This window comes from Pogona vitticeps, chromosome 3, assembly GCF_051106095.1.
Source record: "Pogona vitticeps strain Pit_001003342236 chromosome 3, PviZW2.1, whole genome shotgun sequence".
NCBI classification, from domain to species: Eukaryota; Metazoa; Chordata; class Lepidosauria; order Squamata; family Agamidae; genus Pogona; species Pogona vitticeps.
The window spans coordinates 196,278,306-196,299,622 of NC_135785.1; the positions used below are offsets into that span (position 1 = coordinate 196,278,306).

The 21,317-nt window shown below is 37.6% G+C and overlaps 2 protein-coding genes across 18 annotated transcripts in view; one reads left to right on the forward strand and one right to left on the reverse strand.

The window, feature by feature from the left end:
- The window catches only part of CASK (calcium/calmodulin dependent serine protein kinase), a 233,893-nt gene that overhangs the window by 117,430 nt on the left and 95,146 nt on the right, over nucleotides 1-21,317 (reverse strand). For all 16 annotated transcript variants that reach the window (XM_072994219.2, XM_072994217.2, XM_072994211.2 and 13 more), the window contains exons 5-9: nucleotides 17,437-17,509; nucleotides 8,742-8,844; nucleotides 5,958-6,133; nucleotides 3,563-3,685; nucleotides 1,967-2,050 (exon numbers count right to left, since the gene is read on the reverse strand). In XM_072994219.2, the coding sequence (XP_072850320.1) occupies nucleotides 1,967-2,050; nucleotides 3,563-3,685; nucleotides 5,958-6,133; nucleotides 8,742-8,844; nucleotides 17,437-17,509 (559 nt within the window). The remainder of the gene's footprint in view (nucleotides 1-1,966; nucleotides 2,051-3,562; nucleotides 3,686-5,957; nucleotides 6,134-8,741; nucleotides 8,845-17,436; nucleotides 17,510-21,317) is intronic.
- GPR34 (G protein-coupled receptor 34) lies at nucleotides 10,790-14,968 on the forward strand. Of its 2 annotated transcripts, XR_013543593.1 has the most exons (3): nucleotides 10,790-10,886; nucleotides 12,898-13,108; nucleotides 13,417-14,968. XR_013543593.1 is itself a non-coding variant. In XM_078390502.1 (2 exons), the coding sequence occupies exon 2, from the start codon at nucleotides 13,484-13,486 to the stop codon at nucleotides 14,600-14,602; it is 1,119 nt and encodes a 372-aa protein (XP_078246628.1). In that variant the 5' UTR covers nucleotides 13,005-13,108; nucleotides 13,417-13,483; the 3' UTR covers nucleotides 14,603-14,968. The 2 variants fall into 2 exon arrangements, 1 of the variants encoding a protein (XP_078246628.1); XM_078390502.1 differs by lacking the exon at nucleotides 10,790-10,886 and having other exon boundaries at nucleotides 13,005-13,108.

Below are 21,317 nucleotides of genomic sequence, written 5' to 3' on the forward strand. Positions count from 1 at the left end.
GGTATATAAATTTCTTTGGGGGTAAAAGGTAAAAAAGTTCCCTGACCCCTGCACTATACCCTCTATTTTTACTAATTTTCTTTTGGAGACTTCCCCTTATGATTCTTCTTTATTTAGTTTTGAGCAGATTCTGGTTGAAGATCGCAGTACAGTGGGGTCTTGACTTAAGAACGGCTTGAGTTAAGAACATTTTGACTTAAGAACCGCTCTCATAGGAAAATACTGACTTGACTTAAGTACTTAGATTTGAGTTAAGAACTGAAAAAAACCCACATGGGAGGTAGGGAAAGTGCAAAAAGTGAACTTTCAGTTAACTGTTGGCCAGTGAAAAGGGTGCCTGTCTGCTTCCTCACTCCTCCCAGTGTTTAGAGAGTGGATTGGGAGACAGTCTTCGGACTGCCTGGTACTGTACTGCCTGGACTGTATTTTCCCTGCCTTCCCTGAACCTTTCTTGACCTAAGAAAAAAAGAAACAAAATATCCCCCTCTAGTGGTTGAAGGCGGAATAGCAGCTTCCCATTAGTTTCTATGGACGGAAAAGAGCAGATACGGATCAAATGGTTTTCAATGCATTCCTATGGGAAATGCAGATTTGACCTGAGAACTTTTTGACTTGAGAACCGCCTTCCAATACGGATTAAGTTCTCAAGTCAAGACCCCACTGTATTGACTGATTAGATATTGATGCCAGAGAACTGCATCCTGGTATTAGAGATCTTCTCTGGCCTGAAGCTCTTATTTATTTACTACTTTATTTATTTCTTTAATTTATATACCGGTCCATTAGTGCCGAAGCATTATTCTGGGTGGTTTACAAAGGATTAGAAACCAAGGCTTCACAACAAAAATGCTAAAATATGAAACAATAGCTGTAATGTGGCAAGAGCATATCAATACATTTTTCCAAACTGATGATAGTAAGGGATAGCTTGACAGCTGCTTGTATTGAATTTGTACAAAAATAATTAGTGGAAATTGGTTTCAGCTGAAAAGAAGGGAAGTGGATGGAGTGAAGTTACTTTTAAAAAAGTTTCTTCTTTCTAGAAGTTTTGGGGTGACTGGGCGCCAGATTGGTGGAATATACTCAAAAAGTCTGGAAGGAGGATGATGGGTATAAAATGACAAATGGAATAAGCTTAGTTTAGACTAGCTTCTCTGTGGAGAATGCTATGGTCATCTACTGTCTCCTTAATTGATTTATACTCTGCATATGCTCTGGAAGGATGCTGAAGTTCTGTTTCAATATACATTCTTCTTCCTCTTCTCCTTCTTAAGGTTTCAACAAGTCTTCAATTTGACTTGTGAAACTCTCATATTTCCTCAGTACAGCTTAACACTGCTTTAAAATGTGTAACTATCACTAAGACAACTGAAGGATAGTATGACAGGAATAACCCTAGCTCCTGGCCTAGAAACTGTTATCTACCTTACTCAGGGTAGCAGCAGGAGGAGATAATACCTCCACGTTGTGATCTACTCTTGGCTAAGGTCAAAATAGCCACAACCCCACTGACATCAGTGATGGAGGAACCCCATCCTGAATCTGTGAAGATTCCAACTGTCATAATGCTAGCTTTGTGTGCGAAGAACTATAAGGCAGAGAATCTCTGCCTTGATCATTATCACATCTGTTCCCTTTATGTGGCAAGGAAAGCAATAGATATTTCTAGGGATAAGAGGAATAGAACTTCCACAGATGATCAGCTATAATGTCAGAAGTCTATTTCACTGTTTGAGGATGAAAGAACTACATATGAAAACTTGCCCTTCATTTTTTTTATTCATATGATGTGGCAATTATTGTTGCTCATTTTCTGGCCTAAAATAATTCAAAATCTGTAGCTAAGTACTTTTCATGAAAGCTTTTTTTCAACAAACAACTTTTATCAATTACTAGACTGTTAACTGGAATATTATTTTGAAGATCCCATGTAAAAATATTTAAACACTGATAACTGGCCAGATACCTTCAATTTCCTTCTTGCATTGAATTTCCTTAGCTGTTCCACAGTCTCCGGAAGGTGAATCTTGTATGCATAGCGATCACGTTCCTACAAATAAAGTAATGCAAACAACAAATCGGTATCACTTAATTGTATTCAATGGCAAGCTATGATTTATTCAAAACCTGAGCAATGACAATTTTTAGAAAAGTTTTGTTTAGATACTTGGATTCCATCTATTTATATCAAAGTGCCTTGAATCAGCTCTGAATCAGCAGCAAAAACAATAACACAAATGAAAACAGCCATCACTGTTTATGACAGAAAAAAAATCAGCCTCAGTTACTCAGACTCAGCCATATTTTCAGAACCTTGGGGAGTCCTCAAATGCCCTCTGAAATTAAGTGTTATCAGAAGATATGGATTTTATAGATAGTTATAGGGACTAACTAGGGACAATTGTGTAGATGTGTGAGAAAACATTGGAAACATATGGCCTGCTCTCCCAGGAGTTACCACCAGTTAAGGACCTGTTCTCAGGGGAGAGACCTGAGAGACAGCTGAACACTGGAGATACAGATCACCTTTAGCTGGGAATTCTTTTTCTTTTGGCTGATCATGTTCACATTTAATTTAGGCTTTTTTTGTTTGAATTGTTTTAATTATCGTTATCATCATCTTAGAACTGCAGGGCTGGAGGAGACCCTGTGGATCATCGAGTCCAGCCCCTGTTAAGGACACCCAGTGGATAATTGAACCCCCAATCTCTGGTTTTGTAGCCAGATGTCTAAACCACTGACCTATTCGGCAGCTGTTGTTGGTTCGACTTTTTTATGCTGTGTTACCTTGATGTTATTTGTTGTTTTGTAATTTTAGATTAAATGAATGCAATCAGCAAAACAACACAAGGAAAGAATCAGATACTGAAGTAATGGAAAAAGCCAAAATGAACAGCAAACACAGACATTAAATTTCAGTTACCAAAACACACCAGATTAAATTGGTTCAACATTTGGGCACAAAGAGTAATCCCTATTTTTTATATCTATTTGGTAACAAAGAGGAAAAGGTTCCCAAGAAATAAACAAAGAAATAAGCAGAGAAATCATGCATGATGAAAAGCAAAAACAAAAAAAGTCAAAATCAGTACAACAAATTTAGCATGTACTCTCGAAGGCTTTCACAGCTGGGATATGATGGTTGTTGTAGTTTTTTTGGGCTGTTTGGCCGTGTTGTGAAGGTTTTTCTTCCTAATGTTTTGCCAGTCTCTGTGGTTAGCATCATCAGAGGACAGGAGTTAGAACTCTGTGTAGTGGTGTAGTGTGCGGGATAGTTGAGTATTTATAGCTGTGAGATCACCTTCACAACACAGCCAAACAGTCTGAAAAATCTACAACAACCAAATTTAGCATGCTTTGTTTCTAATGGGGCTCTTTTCTGTTATTATTAATTTCTTCTTTTTTGGTCAATGACTGTACAATAAAGAAGAAAGAAATCACTTTATAAATCATTAGTGGATCTGTGGGTGAGCTACCAAGGCCTACAAATTATCAACATGCTTGAACACATCTAGGCAAGGGATCCCATTTGGAGGCTTTTAACAACATTTGTACTGCATACCTTCAGCCAAGGATGGTTGAGTGCCTCATAAACAGTTATTCTTTCAGCTGGGTCCAGCATAAGCATGCGCCGTACCAGATCTTTGGCACTTTCAGAAATATGGCTCCACTGCCTGGGATTCATCTAGATCAATAATAATAATAATAATAATAATAATAATAATAATAATAATAATAATAATAATAATAATAATAATAATAATAATAATAATTTTAAAACCCATGGGAACATCAGGTAGCAGTGTCAGAAAACGACGACGTCAAGATCTTGTGGGATTTCCGGATCCCAACTGATAAACACCTTGAACATAACATACCAGACCACATCCCTCTTGCATATATACTGCACTAATATTTAACAGATACTTAAGCTTTTGGTTAAAACTTTTATCTGTTATATAATACCAATCAATGTTTTTATAATTTTGATTGACTGTGCCTGCCGTTTTTTAACAACAACAACCTCTAAGCTCTACTCATATAACAGGGATCTTTTATGTTCTGTTTCCATTGCTCTTGTTGTAGATCTACATATTTAAAGTTCAATAACAGATTGATGTACTGTGCAGGTACTACAACTTTTGCTGAAACTACCAACTGAACAAATAATCTACCTGTGACTTCTGGAAGCGCCATAAAACCTGGTAGTGTAACATAACTACAGTTCTATCTTGTTTTCATGCTCATATATTAAAAATACAGAAAATGTTTTTAAAATGTTCTCTAAAGATCTAAACAAATTAAATACAGTAGTATATAATAATTTGTTTGTGCACTGGGTTGCTTTAATATATACTATTTTAAATAAAAAATAAGTTATTGCAACATCTTTCACTAAAACACACATCCAAATTTAACTTAAAATGGCACTTTATTACTCAATAGATCTGTTTCCTGAGCACAATGCCACATCTGCTGACTCACACCACAGAAATGCACTGCATGCGCTCACTATTAATGTGAAGTCAGCAGAATTAATTAAAGATGCCCTAACACCTTCTAAACTGCATTATAAAAAATTCAGCAAGTTGATGGGGATGAATCAACAACTTTGCAGAAAATGATATTACTTTTTTTAAAAAAAGAGTCTTGTTTTTTTTAAAGCAAACACAGAGTTTCCAAACAAACCACTAAACTTTAGTATCTGATTTTGAAGAATGGTAATGAGAGTTTTTTTACTATGTTCCAGTTGCACAGAAAATAGTAAGCTTGAAACCAGACTTTTTTGGGAACCATAAGACATGGAAATGATAGTGGTTTCCAGTTGACTCAGATTTTCTACAAAAGTTGAACTGAATAATAATGGGAAGTAAGCTGAGACTTCTGTGGAACAATGTTCTCAATATTAATATTTCTGAAATGTTTTCATGTGGCTGTGACTGAATGCAACAAGCATTACTCCAATACATAGATCCAATAACTACAAGATATACTAAGGAGAAGATAGTAGGAAGGTAAATGTGGTTGCCTTTGTTTAATACTTGAAAAGGCACATATATCTAAAGAGTGGTCTAAACTTGTCCAAAAACCATGAATTATTAATCTCAGTTTGAAGAAGGGTTTCCACTGTGAAAGGCAGTGAGTTATTTCCACACTTACCCACATAATCAGAGAACATAACATTTCAAGATGTTTGAAGAGTACATGTCACAAATAAAGTACAGTGGTGCCTCGCTTAACGATTGCCTCATTAAACGACAAAACCACTATACGATGACTGTTTTGCAATCGCTTTTGCGATCATAAAACAATGTTTTAATAGGCAAAATCTGCTTTGTGACGATCGGTTCCCTCCTTCGGGAACTGATTCTTCGCATTACGACGTTTCTAAACATATGATCGGCAGCTTCAAAATGGCCGTCTGCTGTGTAAAATGGCTCCCTGCTGTGTTTTTGGACGGATTCCTCGCTATACAGGCACCGAAAATAGCCACCCCTATGGAGGATCTTTGCTGGATGGTGAGTTTTTCAGCCCATTGGAACGCATTGAATGGATTTTTAATGTGTTTCAATGGGATTTTTTATTTCGCTTAACGAGGATTTCGCTGGAAAGGATTATCCTCGCTAAACAAGGCACCACTGTATACATGCAACAACAAACACATGATTGAAGTTAGGTTTGCAAAAGGTATCATGTTTTTTACAGTGAAGATTCCTCCTCTGTATAGTAACCATAAGAAGCCTCAGAAATCTTCCTAAACTTGAAGCAATAGATATGTATGTCTCAGGAATCTCCATTTTCACCCACTAAAGTAAAGATAAATAAATTTAGTGATTAAACCCTGTGCAAATCTTTCTGTTCTGTTCTAGGTCTGTATCTTCACTATTTTTACATGTGAAGATGCCCCTTCCACGTGAAATTTTTCCAAACTGATTTTACAAAATGCAGTCACTTACCTTGTATTTTCCTTTGATAATGCCTTCAAATAATCTTTCCTTTGTTCCATAAAAAGGCAAACAACCACTAAGCAGAATAAAAAGGATCACTCCACAGCCCCACACATCTACAGGTTTTCCATAAGGCTCTCTTTTTACAACTTCTGGGGCCATAAAATGAGGTGTTCCTACTCGTCCTATGGGGAAACACAAAAAGATAAGTCCTTCTGTTTGAAGGATACAACTCCATAACTTTATCTTCATGGCACAGAAACACCAAACACAATCATAAAATAGTTAAAACATTACTATATTGGGTTTGTGCATTCCCTTCAACCATACATGAATGATTTCCACACTTCTTTTGTGGCAAAACCTTCACAAATTAGTGGGTATCCCCAGCAGTTCAATGGCCTTCAACTGGAATCTGGGGAGCAGGACTAATGTCCTTCCCCTTCCTAAAGGCAGCTTTACATTTAGATGGGAGAGATTAGTAATGATTCCAGAAAGCACAGCCAGATTTGAGAGTACAGAAGGAAAGGTCAACTCTATGATGTGCTTTTGGGCCAGGAAAGGAGCATTCCTTACTTCTCTACATTGCCTAAAAGCCATATTTGGTTTGGGGGACTATGAGCAGAATCAGATATGCCAAAAGCAACCATGGCCCTATGATCTTCCTCTGTCTCATACAATGAGATCAGTTATGGGTAAGAGGGCATATGAAGTATGGAAATATTAGAAGTGGGAGAGATTAAAATCTGCTACTGTCCCCCACTGTTCGGATGAGATTTTAAGAGATTTATAAATATGAAAGCCAGTTTCCAGAGTTAAAGTCTTTATCACAGAATTAAAGAATTGTAAAGCTGGAAGAGCTCTCAAGTCCAAATCCCCCACAGCAAGGCATTCATAACTGGAGCATCCCAGATAGATGGTCATACAAACTAAAAAACAAAACAGGCAACTCCAGTAAAAGTAAGGCCCACCACTTTCTGAGGTAGCCCATTCTGTTGCTGAATAGCTCTTACTTTCAGGATGTTCTTATTATATTCTGACTATAATAATTACATGCCATCAAATGAGTTCCAAGGTATGGTGACCCTTCCAGGGTTTTCTAGATATAAAGTCTTCAACAGTGGTTAACTATTCCACCCTTCTGGTGTACACATGTGCAGGGCACATAACCTCATCCATCACATGCACTACAAGTGAGCTTGACTGGCATTTATCCTGGGAAGTACACTGGAGATCTAAACTCCTGTGCAACCAGGAACTCCCACCCACTGAGCGATATGAGTTCTCATCTTCTAGCATGATCACATCCTTTCATGTAGCCATGCATGAATCTATTTCAGCAATAACATAGTCCTGCATGTCTTTTAAATCAAATTTTGCTATTTTTTAAAAAACCACTTTCAAAATACAGTAGAAAAGGCTTGTATAAGAAAGTATCACAACCACTTGATTACATTGTTATTCCAGTTTTTTAAAAAAATCTCTTAAAATCCAAGTGTATAGCAGTTGAACAGTCCTGTATGTCTAAGAAACAGAGTTCATAACTGGTTTGGGGGTGAGAAATAGAGAGCATTCATTCACAGTTCAATCAGAGTAATTGTTTTGAACCTGAAGGAGTCAAGTGAAGCTCAGTGAGTACTTCTCTGCAAGTTCAAGGTCTGGTTTTGAGAGGAAAAGGATAAAAGTGAACACACTCTTCTCTCCTTCCAAGCTAGATCCTGGATTTGGTAAATAGGAATAAAAGCTCATCCCTGACTCTGCAGAAACTGGTTTTGGTGATGGGTGAAGGAGGAAGACAATGGTTTCTTCTCTCTTCCTAAAGCCAACTGAATTGTGGGATACTGTTGTGTCCCACAAGGCATGATAATTTTATCTCCCTGCTTGTAATAGCCCTGAAAAAGTATTATGAACTGCTTCCAAATAGGGAACAAAAGACAAAGTAATAGTGAATTCTGTGACAAGCAGAAGGTTCTATCAGAAGTTTTCATATGTTGCTACAAAATCCCATGTGCAAGTGACCCTATGAAATTTCTCAGCCCTAGCATAAGAATAAGACAAGGAGTCCCTTTTCTTTCATTGAGGTTTCTATGATATGCAATAGAAGTCTCTGTACAAAATCAGCATTTTTATGAAGCAAAATCATACACCTGGAGCTAGCACAAGGCCACTAAACTGTTGAAAAAGATGTAAACAACCCACCCAATATTTCTAGTTTTAACAGTCCCTCTGGAAGTTGAGTCATGACAACTGGATGTCCTTCTTATTAGTTCAACTTAATAAGAAAGAAGCTCAGTTGCCATGACTCAACTTCCAGATAACCTCACCTGGATGACTTAAGAAACTTCACAGATTTAACAGTCCATGTAAACTAGACAGCTACAGTAGTTTTGCTCAATTCATACAAAAAATAATTCTCCCAAACTTGAGAACTCTTGCCGACAGAATGAAAATATATCTTCCCATCCCAAATCTTGCATAAGAAGGAGACAAGACAGGATTTAAATCTTAATAGTTCTAGTACACATTTTAGTTTCTGCATAGGTTTTAAACTGCATGCTACAGACATACCGGTTAATTAATCACTTTCCGCATATTTCTTATGGTTTTTAACCTGTGCAGATTACATTTTAGTGGATGTTTGCAATATCTTCAAGCTACACAGCTACACAGCTTTTCTTTTCTATAACCAAGATGTTGTTTCAGCTCATTCCAAGTTTATTCTCAATAAGCTTCACTTCATCTAAGAAAAAGCTATTTAATCTGAACAGGACATGAAACATAGTCGCTCCTTACCTCCAGCAACAAGCCCCGATTCTCCTAACTGAATAGCAACGCCAAAACCTCCAAGTTTCACAGGTGCTGAGTTTTCCTTTGAGGCAAGTAACACACAGTGAGGCTGAAAATATAAATGCAAAAAGGTATTTTAAAAAACCCCATTTAGCAAAGAACCACTAAACTTCATAAGCAAATTATTGTGCACAGAAGATACTGAAATGCTTTTGGCTCCATCAAGATCCTTCAAAATAATAAGAGGGAAGAAATGTGCATTCCTCCAGAGCCAAAAAGAATGGTACCTCTACTAAAGCAGAAGCACTGGAACTATAGTTGTATCTCAAAAATATCCGCTAAGTGGCTAAAAATTGAAAACTGTGCTTAATCCAATGCAGCTGATGGTATACTGGAAAGACTATTTGTTAAGTCTAATTTTTGCACAAATTGTGCATGAAAAGAACACAAGTCGAATTTCAACTCCAATATCTGGAGGAAAAAATAAATGAGTTGCCCTGAAGTATAAAATTGCCTCTTACCCTCACATGGCCACTAGCAAAAACTTTATACACAATTCTCCCATACAAGTCTCTGATTGTTCCAGCCTCGTTTTGCTTTTTAAATCAAGTCTGATACAGATCTTCTCCCAATCAACCACAACCCTGATTTCAACATTCTTTTTTGAGGAGAAAGCACTGCCTACTTGTCTTCTTGACAGGCCCAGGATACTTTTAGTGTTAATTAGATCATCTGAATACTTCTATATTTCTGCATTGCTGCTGGTGGACATTCCCGGCAAGAGGCCTAATAACACAACTGCAATTTACTGGTCCTGATCACCATATAAGAATGTACAACTATGAATAGTGGCTGAAATCTTATTGATTTTTATGCATACAGAAAGCAAACAGCATACCATTCACTCACTTCTAGCTGGTTATTAACAAGTCCCCTCTGGGATTCTCAAGCATGCACTAAGCCAGCAAGTATATGTGCCCCACTGTTAACACTTTGAACTCAGACCAGACATGTACTGGCAACCAGTGCAAATCCTTCAGAACTGCTGTCATGTGGATTCTGAGATATGTTCTAGCTGCTGCATACTGCACTTGTTGCAGCATCCATGTCATCTTCAAGGGTATCCCACGTAGAGTGCATTGCAGGAGTCAAACCAGGTGGCTGCCAGGGTGTGGACTACTATGGCTAGATGATACCTGTTTGGCATTGTTATAGCTGACAGACCAGTTGAAGCTGGCCCCAGGGACTCTGAACCATTGAGCTCACATGAGACCATTTTGGTAACAAACCCCAGCCTAAAACCACACCAGAATGGGTCTGGACAATCAGTTACCCCCAAGAACATATGAAGCAACCCAGCCTCCAAATGCTCAAGGCACCTTGCCCAAAAAGGAGATATCTGCGGTGGCACTGCAGCTGTCACATACTTTGAGTCCACAGCAGTTTTCTTTAGGGCGGGTGCACTGCCACCTATTTCAAGGAAACAGGTACCACACCTGCCACAATGAGGTATTTATCACCTTCTGGACACATCCAGTCAATCCACCCCTGGTAGATTTTACCATTAGAAAAAATATATTTCATGTTGCTTTCCTTTATTCCACTCTTGTGCTTTCTGGTTACACATGTTCAGGAGGAAGACAGCTGATCCAGCACATATACTGTACCAGGATTATCAATGGAGGCTGAAAATACACCACATCTAACAAATCACACAAGATAGGTCTTTGCTTTTAATCTTACTGTACAATGTTTAGAAGTGTGTATAAAGTATGTAATGTGCAATACTGTACTTCTAAGCATATTATATAAGCTCCACAGCCTCCATCAGCAAATAAGTATGTGCTCAGTTAGGACAAATGCAACCCAGTGAAATCAATGAGCCGGCTACCTATGTTTCGGGAAGAAAGGCACAAAAGGCCAGCAGTGTTTTGGGTGCCTGAGTATCTAGCACGTATCACAACACATCTAATCTGTTACACTTCCTTCCACCAGACAAAATGAATTCCACTAGATGATGCAACTGACGCTGTGTTTTAAAACAAAACTATGCAGAACCTTCTAATCAGACATACACTTCCCCTCCTTCCTTCTTCCAAGACAACAGTAAAGCAAAGCTTTTGAAGAAAATGCTCCCTTACTAACCAGAAAGTGAGTATTTCCTTTTTGTTACATTCACAATAAAGTTACACTCATGTGTTAAATGTACAAAATTAGTTTAGATTTCAGTGCAAACAATATTTTATAAGCATGTTTGTCAATAATGTCAGCTTGTCTGTGATATCTTCACTTCCTGTTTTTAATAGCAAAGAAGAGTTATACTGTATCTTGTGAGTCATATTTACAAACAACTTTTAGGTATGAGTCCCATATAGTCCAATCATGACATGTTTCTACTTAGAAGAAAATCTCATTGAATCTGATAGAACTTACCTCCAGTATTTGTGCATACAGTAATGTAAATTTAAGACTACTAAAAACAGTAGTCAATATATAAATTCATTCTCTACCTACAATAATTTGCAGTCTTATCCTGACATTTGTTTACATGGAGAGAAACGTACCTATTATGAAGAGTTTTTGACTCTTGGAAAAGCACATACAGGAGTGTAGCACAATTTCATATATGCTTATTCAGAAGCAAGCACTGGGGAAAAGTTTCAATGGGGACTACTTTCAGCAGACTAAATATATAAGCATAAGCCATATTAAAATCACACTACAATGGTGCTATTAATTTCAAATTCTTTCAATGTTCATGTTTTTCTTCCATAATTTGATCAAATTTATTCTAATCTACAAAGAAGTAATTGTGTTTGTCTCAACATGTTCGCAAAATAATGTGGCATTAAATAATGTGCCCAGGAAAACAGGGAAAAATGGAAAGACATATTATTCCTTAGTCAGTGAGTTCTGCATATTAAAACACCTCAATCATAATCAGTTATTACTCATATAAACCTTACATATTGATGAAGTTCTTAACTACTGGCTACTGTTATTCCTATTTCTTTAGTATAGTACTCTCTCAATAAAGTCAGGGTCATTTTAATTACAACACTTTTGATACATGTTGACATCTTATTTTCTTTAGCTCAGTCATCTCACACCTCATCGCACACCTCAAAATTATTTCATTCCCAATTATTATATCCAAATATTCTGATAGTTGTTCACTTACTTTATCTTTCCTTTCAAGCCTGCTATGCAATCATGTGGAAAACTCACTCTGTCGTTTAGTTTTTATTATAGTTATCACAAAAATGATTGGCCTTTCCATATTTGAACAAAACTTTAATACTAGTCTGCCAGTTCAAAATGGATAAATCAGTGATTATTTTCAGTAAAGTTTCATACAGTATATTTGGGAATGACACTTCGTTTCATCAAGGAAATCTTGGTCAAGAAATGTTAACATCTTGGCAATGTTTTTTTCAGATCAAAATTAATTTTACACAGTATTTCAGTTCTACTATAAATAATCCCAGGCATTTTAATGGTTCTGAACTTGTCTGATTAGCATAATTTCCTTAGTATTGTTTCTGTGTTACATGGAACAGTACTTCCAACCAGAGCTGACTCAGTGAAATCAATTACATATAAGCAGTGATTGACAGATCCCATGTTTTAATGACTCTACTACTGTAGGGACTAACCTTAGATTTAACACTTAGTTCTTTATTTGTATATTTAGACAGAATTTGCTTCTTACATTCTTGCTAGTGCCTAGCAAGATGATTTTCTTTGATTTTACTTGTTTTTCAAGCTTCTTTTTTTATCCTCATGCATTAGAATGAGATTGTCATATTCTGTTGCAAAATATACACAGAACTATATCTGCAGAACAGCCAACCTATGACAATGTCACCTGAAGGAGTATAAACAATGTCCTCAAGTGTTACCCACTCATCATGTACAGTTTATTTTTTAAAGATGGTTGGGAGGGGGGAAACTGTCCTCACAAATATATTGCTTTTTGCTAAAGGGGAACTCTACCGTTTTTAAAAAATAAGCCCTGAAGCCAAGAAAGGACACACTCTGATTTTCAGCAGCTTGGCCTCATTTATATGGCAGCAGCAATTAAATTCTTAATAGATTCAGGAAATAGAAGTTGTGTGCACGAAACCCAACCCCTAACCCTGACCTTATTTTTAACTTTCAGTATAAAGGAATTCCAGTGAGGTCAGACTATATCCAAAACTCACTCAGTGCAAGGTTTTCTATCTATGTGCCCAAGGAGTAATTTTTAAAATGAAGCCATATGCACAAATAATTCATCATGATGGTGTAATTCCTTAGAAACATGGACCAAAATAATTATACAAGCTTGGGAAATACAGACCCAATACTAATTTTGGGGAGAATTCTAAAATGTAAGTTTACTTTATTTGTTTTGCTTACTTAAGAATGAGGAAATGTTAAAAAAATAGTTCTCACTTTACTGTGGAACATAAATGCAACATTTAAATAAACAGGACAGTTACAACTGAAAACTTGCTTATAAACAGTTTGGGTGGAAAGATTAGGGTTCTTTTTTAGACTTTTTTGCTTATAAAATAAGACTTTTAAGTAAAGAGCTTTAGAATTAATAAACTTAATCAAACTATTCCATACTATTAATAATAAAGTAATTAATATAAGTGTGATAGTAGTTATTGTTCTATCTTTTATTTTATTTCAGGTAAAAGTAGTAAAATATATGTAAAGATAATCACTGCAGTGAATATATATACACTGGGAATTCTTTCATGATGAAAGCACTCAACTTACTGAATATTTCCTTCATGGAAGAGAATAAGCAAAATGTGACTGGAAAAATCTTGTCAGACATGCCAAATACTACAGAATGTGCCATGGCAGAAGAATCACTTTCTTTGGCCCTGCTATTTTCTTATTCTATCATTTTTGTCATCGGACTGCTTGGCAATGTTACTGCACTGTACGCTTTCCTGTGCATTCACTGTAAAAAGAACTCTATCCAGATTTATTTATTTAATGTTGCAATTGCAGACCTCCTGCTAATTTTTTGCCTTCCTTTCAGAATAGTTTATCACGTAATGCAAAACAAATGGGTGTTAGGCTTGACTTTTTGCAAAATTATAGGGAATCTGTTTTATATGAACATGTATCTCAGCATAGTACTACTAGGGTTGATTAGTCTGGACCGTTATATAAAAATCAACAGATCTATACAGCGCCCTAAAGTGTTAACAACTAAGCAAAGCATACATATTTGTTGTACATTATGGATAGTTGCAATAGTGGGATTTATAGTAATGGTTGTGCAGTCTAATAGAAAGGAAGATAAAAATTCTGCAATGTGTTTTCATTACAGAGAAAAGCAAAATGCAAAAACAGAAGCAGGTTTGAATTATATCCTTGTGATAATATTTTGGATTGTTTTCATTCTACTGATTCTTTCATATATTAAAACCGGAAACAACCTTCTGAAAATGTCTAAGAGGAGAAAAAGTTTTCCAAATAATGGAAAGTATATTGCTATTGCAAGGAACTCTTTTATAGTGCTTATCATTTTCACATTATGTTTTGTTCCTTATCATATTTTCCGATTTATTTACATTACTTCACAGCTACAAAATACCTCCTGCCATTGGAAGGAAATTATTCACAAATGCAATGAGATTATGCTAGTCTTCTCATCCTTCAACAGTTGTTTAGATCCAGTTATGTATTTCTTAATGTCCAGAGGAATTCGTAAAACTGTACTTCAACTGATTTGCAAGCGACTTCATTTGGATTCTACTATCAATGAGAATACTTCAGAAATAAAACAAGGATATTCTCTTCAGGATAATCTGGAAAACTCAACCCATCTTTCCAGAGTGTATTTAAGGAATGTGAAATGAACTATTAACATCACAGACCTACATGTCTGTGAAAGCAAGTTCCATTGTATTCAACAGGACATAAGTAGGAAAAGGATTGCATTTCAAATGATTGTCTCATCTCTGACCAGGCAGGAAACAATTGCTGTTATCTATCCTTCCAAAAAATCTTGCTTTAATTTTACTCCTGCAGTCATATAACAAATGGAAATTACAGTACTTTGAAAAGAGGAATGCACAGATATAAATTATAATCATATATGTTCAAAAGAAATTAACTCTTACTTATGTAATAACACTTGCTCGTATTTTTCCACAATAACATTTCACATTACTGAATTTTATACTACATGTTTACTTTAATAAAAATGATTTTTATCCATAGAATTCAAATATTTTCGTTCATATTCAATTCTTGAAAAAACACCCAGTTTATGAATGTGGGATATTGGGCTTCTGTACCCATAATTCAAAAAGCCAGAAAATAGCCTGATATTGCTGCACAATTTCACACCCATATTGCCAGTGGGGAAAAGGATGTCAAACTTTATATACCAAAGGGCAGGCTGTCTGTTGACACCAATAGCAGCAGTCAACAGGGTCTGCTAGAGCAGTGGCCCTCAACCTTCTCCCAACCACGGAACGGTTGGGGGGGCATGGTCCGTGCATAGGGTGCAGGGCACCCCCTGCGCTCACAGGTGGGCAGGGTGTGTGCTTGTGGGGGTGCATTTGTGTGGGTGGTGTGCTCGCAGGGGGCAGAGTGCGATCACGGGGCAGGGCACGCTCCCATGGGGAATGCGTGTGCGGGGTTGGTAGATTTGTCTCCGCAGCCCGGTCCTGCCAGGGCCATGGCCCTCTACCGGGCTGCAGACTGAGGGTTGGGAACCCCTGTGTTAGACCCCTTGCATGTTGTCACCACCATTCACAAAGTGACAACATGCAAGGACAAATTCCAGACGCTGACTCCTTTTTCCATCAGTTAACCACTTCTCACCCAAACACAAAGCAATTGTCAAGGCTATTTTTCAACAAGTGTGAACTGCCTCTTGCAGTATCCTCAGCTCCCTGTTCCACTTGAGTCCAGTCATGGGCCTTACTTCACTTGTACAAATTTAACAGCCTGAGCTATTCGAAAGGGTTTGTAATATTTTATTAAATGTGGTACAGGTAATCACCCTTTTGTGGTTTGTCCATATCTTACTTTACTTATAAGTCTTAAGAGTTTTACCATTCCCTGCTTTGTCTCTGTCTCTTTCTCCCCTCACAATCACACAGTGAAAATAATTATTAATATTACATAACCACTCTGTGCATTCACAATCAGGGCAGCTAAAGAGCATATAATCTGTATTAGCGCATATCCAGATCAACAAATGACAGCATAGATTTGTAATTAAATAAGAATGTGATTTTGTGCATGTGGCAATAGACAATGCATCCATGCAAAGAGCTTAGTAGGGGTCTTGCTGCAATCTCTTTTGAGATGAACTTTGCTTTTTAAGATCATATTACATTTACTTTAGACTGCGACAAGGTACAGTAAAACAAAAAGCACTGGATTGTGTGTCTCAAGATTATACTTCATATTTAACCTTGATTTTACAAGTTCATTTCATACGTTCACATTGCTGACAACCAGATTATTGAGTTCCCCATGTTTCCATAGTCTTATATTATATCCAATAAATAAAATTGCCAGAAGACAGTTGTACATTCCTCTTTACCATGCTGTGGATTCTTGTAGCACTTTGTGCATTAATAAACAGGAAGACTAACAAATGCTAAAAGATTTACAAGGCTTTACTTTAATAGTAAGAAAAGATTGCTGTCTCTCTTAAAGCCCCACACAATTTCAAACTGATTTCAATGTACCCCCTTTACGGCAAGGTGAATACATCAAAAAACATATACCTCTAAACAGGTGTCACCAGTATGCGGATGACACTCAACTCTATCTCTTCTTGCTAGCTAAATCTGAGGAAGCTGTTTCAACTCTAGATCAGTGTCTGATGTCAGTAATAGACTGAATGAGAGTGAATAAACTCAAAGACAGACAAGACAGAGGTGCTCCTGGTCAGTCAGAAGGCACACCAAGCCTGTGTTGGATAGGGTTGCATTCCCTCTCAAAATACAGGTGTGCAGCTTGGGGTGCTCCTGGATTCATCCCTAAGCTGGATTACCAGGTTTTGGTGGTGGCCAGGAGTGCTTTTGCACAATTAAAACTAGCATGTCAACTGCACCTGTTCTTGGAGAGGTCGGTCTGGCCATGGTGACACATGCCTCAGTTACATCCCAGCTAGACTACTGTAACATACTCTACATGGGACTGCCTCTCAAATGTGTTCAGCAACTTCAGTGGGTTCAAAACGCAGAAGCCAGATCGCTGCTCACCTCTAATCAAGACCTAAATTTTATTATTCATTAATACTACATATTTATTAACAGGGATAGGGAACACTGGGGTGCAATGTGTCCAGCAAAACTCCTTATGTGCATTGTGCCCGGGCACAAATGGAACAATTGTAGATGCTATAGAAATGAATGACTATAACAGACCACCTGTGGAACACAATTTCCCAGAGTCACTTGTTCTAACTTCCTTTTAAAAAAAAGCAGTAAAGCATTTTAATGACTCAGAAATTCAAGCCTTTTAGACTGAAATCTGGGCACACAGGTGTATGAACACACCAAGTCAGTATTTTATTAACCGTACTAGTAATACTGGTATCTCGGTTTAGTAAAGGTTTCATCTTTTTCAGTGGGTTAAACTACTTGGCAACAAAGATATGGAAATAATATAAATGAAGTGTTACACTATCAACAAAAAGTATACCTACAGTAATAACTTAACTTACCTTCACATCCCTGTGAATTATATTATTATCATGACAATAGCGCAGTGCTTCCAGTATCTGTCTCATGTAATGGCTGCAAAATCAAAATACAAATAAAATAGAATTATATAATAAACAAAAAATATTAATAAACATTAAGACAACATAGCCAGAGCTTCTTTTTACATTCTTTTAAAAATGTTTTCAATCTTGCTATAATAGTGAGACTAATTTTTTGTTTGAATTGGATTGCAAGTCATGTTTTAATTTTCATGATCACAATCACAATGCTGTCCTGAGACTGGACTATTAGTTAGCAAACTTTATGCTTCACTAGCAAGATAAAAACTGCACAAGAAAGATTCAAAGTAATTATATCATGATAAGGACTCCAAAAATCTGGTTCCTACTGCAGAGGGGTCCAAATTAATTTGGAACCCCCTATTCTGAACATCACACGGACTTTTTCCAACCCCCGGACCGGTGTAACCACTCATCTTTCGACGTGTACTACTGAGGTCCTTCATCACCAGCGGCATCCCAATCTGGGCAGGAGCTTGGATAGCCAGTCCCTGCCTCCACAGGCAGTTGCCCACCTGTCAGTTGCGCAGGGAGAATTGACAAATGAATGGCTGCCTGTGGAAGTGGGGACCGGCCAGCTGAGCTCTTGCCCGGATTGGTGTGCTGCTGGTGATCAAGGAACCTAACGGCACATGACAAAAGGTGAGTGGTCCTACTAGTAAGGGAGGGTGAAAGAGTCTGCTTGGCAGCTGTGCTGCAGCATGAAAATATTAGAATAGAGGGTTTTTAATTAATTTGGCCACATCTCTATTTCCTATCTATTACTGTTGTTGACAAGGAGTAATTAACCAAACTGAGAAGCTACTCTTAACAGATTCCTGGGGCTCAGAGGAAGCAAACTTCACCAAAGAATACCACCACAAAACATAGATTCCTAGAGAAGGTGGCCAAATGTAGCAACGGCAAATAAGCCAAGAGACCTTTTACCACAGGTAAACATAATTTACCACCTGACGAATTACAGGTTGCTAGGTGTTTGATGACTTGCCTGTTTTAAGAAATCCTGTCTGCAACAACAGATTTATTGAGCCATTGTCATATATGGATAGCAGACTGCTTTCACTTTTTAAAAAAAGAAATCACAAGTAATGCAGGCCAGTATTAAATACAGAAATAGTCCAAGAATGAGAAATATGTACATAGAGGGGGATAATTCGACACTGTCATTTTCAGAAGGGAATGGAGCCATAGAAATAGAAAGGGTGAAACAAACACAACAAAAGTGGAAAAAAGTGTGGGCATATCCAAACATAACCTGGTATATTGTGCAATGGACTCTGACACTACACAGAGTGCAGGAAGTTGAGTAGTCAAAGATTAAAGGTAGGAGGGAGGGGCAAGGATGACTTACAACCACTGACAGCAGCCATGTGTTCACCATGAAAAGAGCCAATGAGATGTATACATGCAGGACATATACAAATGTTTTTCAGAGAGATATTATACACAACATGTGTATGTCAAATCCTCAGTCCTGGTGTGTGAATGTATGATTTCCAAATGTAGTCCCTGAACTGAGCAGTTAAATTTTAAGAAATGAACTATAGAAGGAACCAGCACAAAGCACTAGTTAAACCTGGTGTGCACCAGGAGGTTGTTTCATAGCTAACTAGACAAGGACAGCCAGCTAGACCTCAAGCATTTATATCAATCTAGCAATTATGCCCTTCCTGACAAACACAGCACTATCTACACTTACTTCTTTCACTATACTTTGTTCTATCATGAAACTACAAGTACACAGGTGAGTATATTTATTATTACATTGAAATACAAAAAAGGTATACTGGTGCAATCTTGTTCACCAAAAATAAACAAAACACACACACAACCAATGGTGAACTTCCAAGACCTCTGCAATGGTAGATACAGACAAACTGCCAAAGGCCAGAGCAAAAACATCAGATATGGGGCTGTGAACAGGCTAATAGGGAGAGCCTGCAGCAAAGCAGTTTGTCTTAATAGGCCAAAATATAGGAAATGTTCATGTTCACATCATGCCACAATAACAGAAAGTCCACTCTCCTAACAAACCCACAAGTGTGATGGGAACATTCATACCTTATTTGTTCACCAAACCTCATATACTTTGACATGAATGTATTATTTTTACCTGTCAAAGCTAATAGCTCTATCCTCTAAAATCTTCCAAATTATTTAGCCAACATAATAGTGACTACTACTACAGTGGTATCTCGACTTTATCCACATTGCAACGGCGTTCGTAAGTCAAAGTACCATTTCCCATTGAAATGCATGAGAAAGGGATTAATCCGTTCCAGCATTTCAAAAAATCACCAAAATAAAAATAAAAATAAACAGAACAAGTCCCACACTGGGACTGAAAAACAAACAAACAAACAAAAAACAGTCCAAACCCACCCTACAAACCCCACCCAGAATAGTTTTTAAAAAAGGACTTACCAGTCCGAAGCCTCCCAGCGCTCCGCTGTCTCCGCCATGGCCGAGCGGCCAAGCGCCCAGCCAGCTCAAGCCTCCCAGCGCCGGGTGACCGCTGCCTCTGATCGTGGTGGTGGTGGTGGGGACCCCCAGGAGGGCTTCCCTGCCACCATCAGAGACCTCCTGAGAGTCCCTTTTCCTTACCGTTGGGGCGAAAGAGCAGCATCTTTGCCACCAACGGTTTGAATGGAACAAAAAAAAGGAAGGGGAAATTTGAATTTCCCGCCCTTTTCCCCTGCCTTTTTTTTGTTCATGGGTCGAGGCTCTCACAAGTCAAAGTAGATTTTTGTGAATGGAGCCGTTCGTTAAGTTGAATCATTCGCAGGTAGGGAGGTTCGTAAGTCGAGGTCCCACTGTACATCTCACATAAATAACCTTTGAAGTTAATAGTGCCTTGCATGAACAAAAATTCTTTTTCTTGCACTAATTTTATTGGATAAGATATAGGTTGCAAGGAAAGAGTAATTACTATTCACAGCATCCACTACTTTATTAATCTTTATTTGGCCTCCAAAGAGGGGCTGGAGAAGAGTGAAGTGGCAGACTTATTAACTTTCAGCCCTGCAAAGGGGGGCATAGTATTTTTCCATCACTCTGGCATAGTTCCTTCATCTGGTCATAAGACCAGATAGGCGGGATATTAAATAAATAAATAAATAAATAAATAAATAAATAAATAAATAAATAAATAAATAAATAAATAACTAAATAAATAAATAAACAAACAAACAAACAAACAAACAAACAAATAAATAAATCTTTGTCCATTAGAGCCAAGAGGAGGAGGTCAGGTATGCCAGCTCCAGATGGACATAAAAAGAAGCTTTAATTTGGTAAATAAAGGGGCACTGAAAGGAAAGGTTGAATCCTTCCTATCTCTGTCCTCCCCTCAGGAATGTCTTATTTGGGGCTCTTTAACTATTATCATGTAGTTCAGGAAAGATCCTGAAGCTGAGGCTTCAATACTTTGGCCATCTGAGAAGACTCCCTGGAAAAGCCCCTGATGTTGGGAAAGTGTGATGGCAAGAGGAGAAGGGGATGACAGAGGATGAGATGGCTGGATAGTGTCACTGAAGCTACCAACATGAATTTGACCCAACTCCGAGAGGCAGTGGAAGACAGGAGGGCCTGGCGTGCTTTGGTCCATGGTATCACAAAGAGTTGGACATGACTTAACGACTAAACAAAAACAACAAAGTGCATGTTTCTCATATTATTTTGTAATAACCTTGCTGACAATCATCAGCATCTTATAATCTCCCAATTCTTCTAGTGTAAAGGAGGTTTCTACCTGGCTTTTAAATGTTCATCAGCTAAGATTTCAATTTGTTATATAGTATACATCAGCATTGGAACTGTAA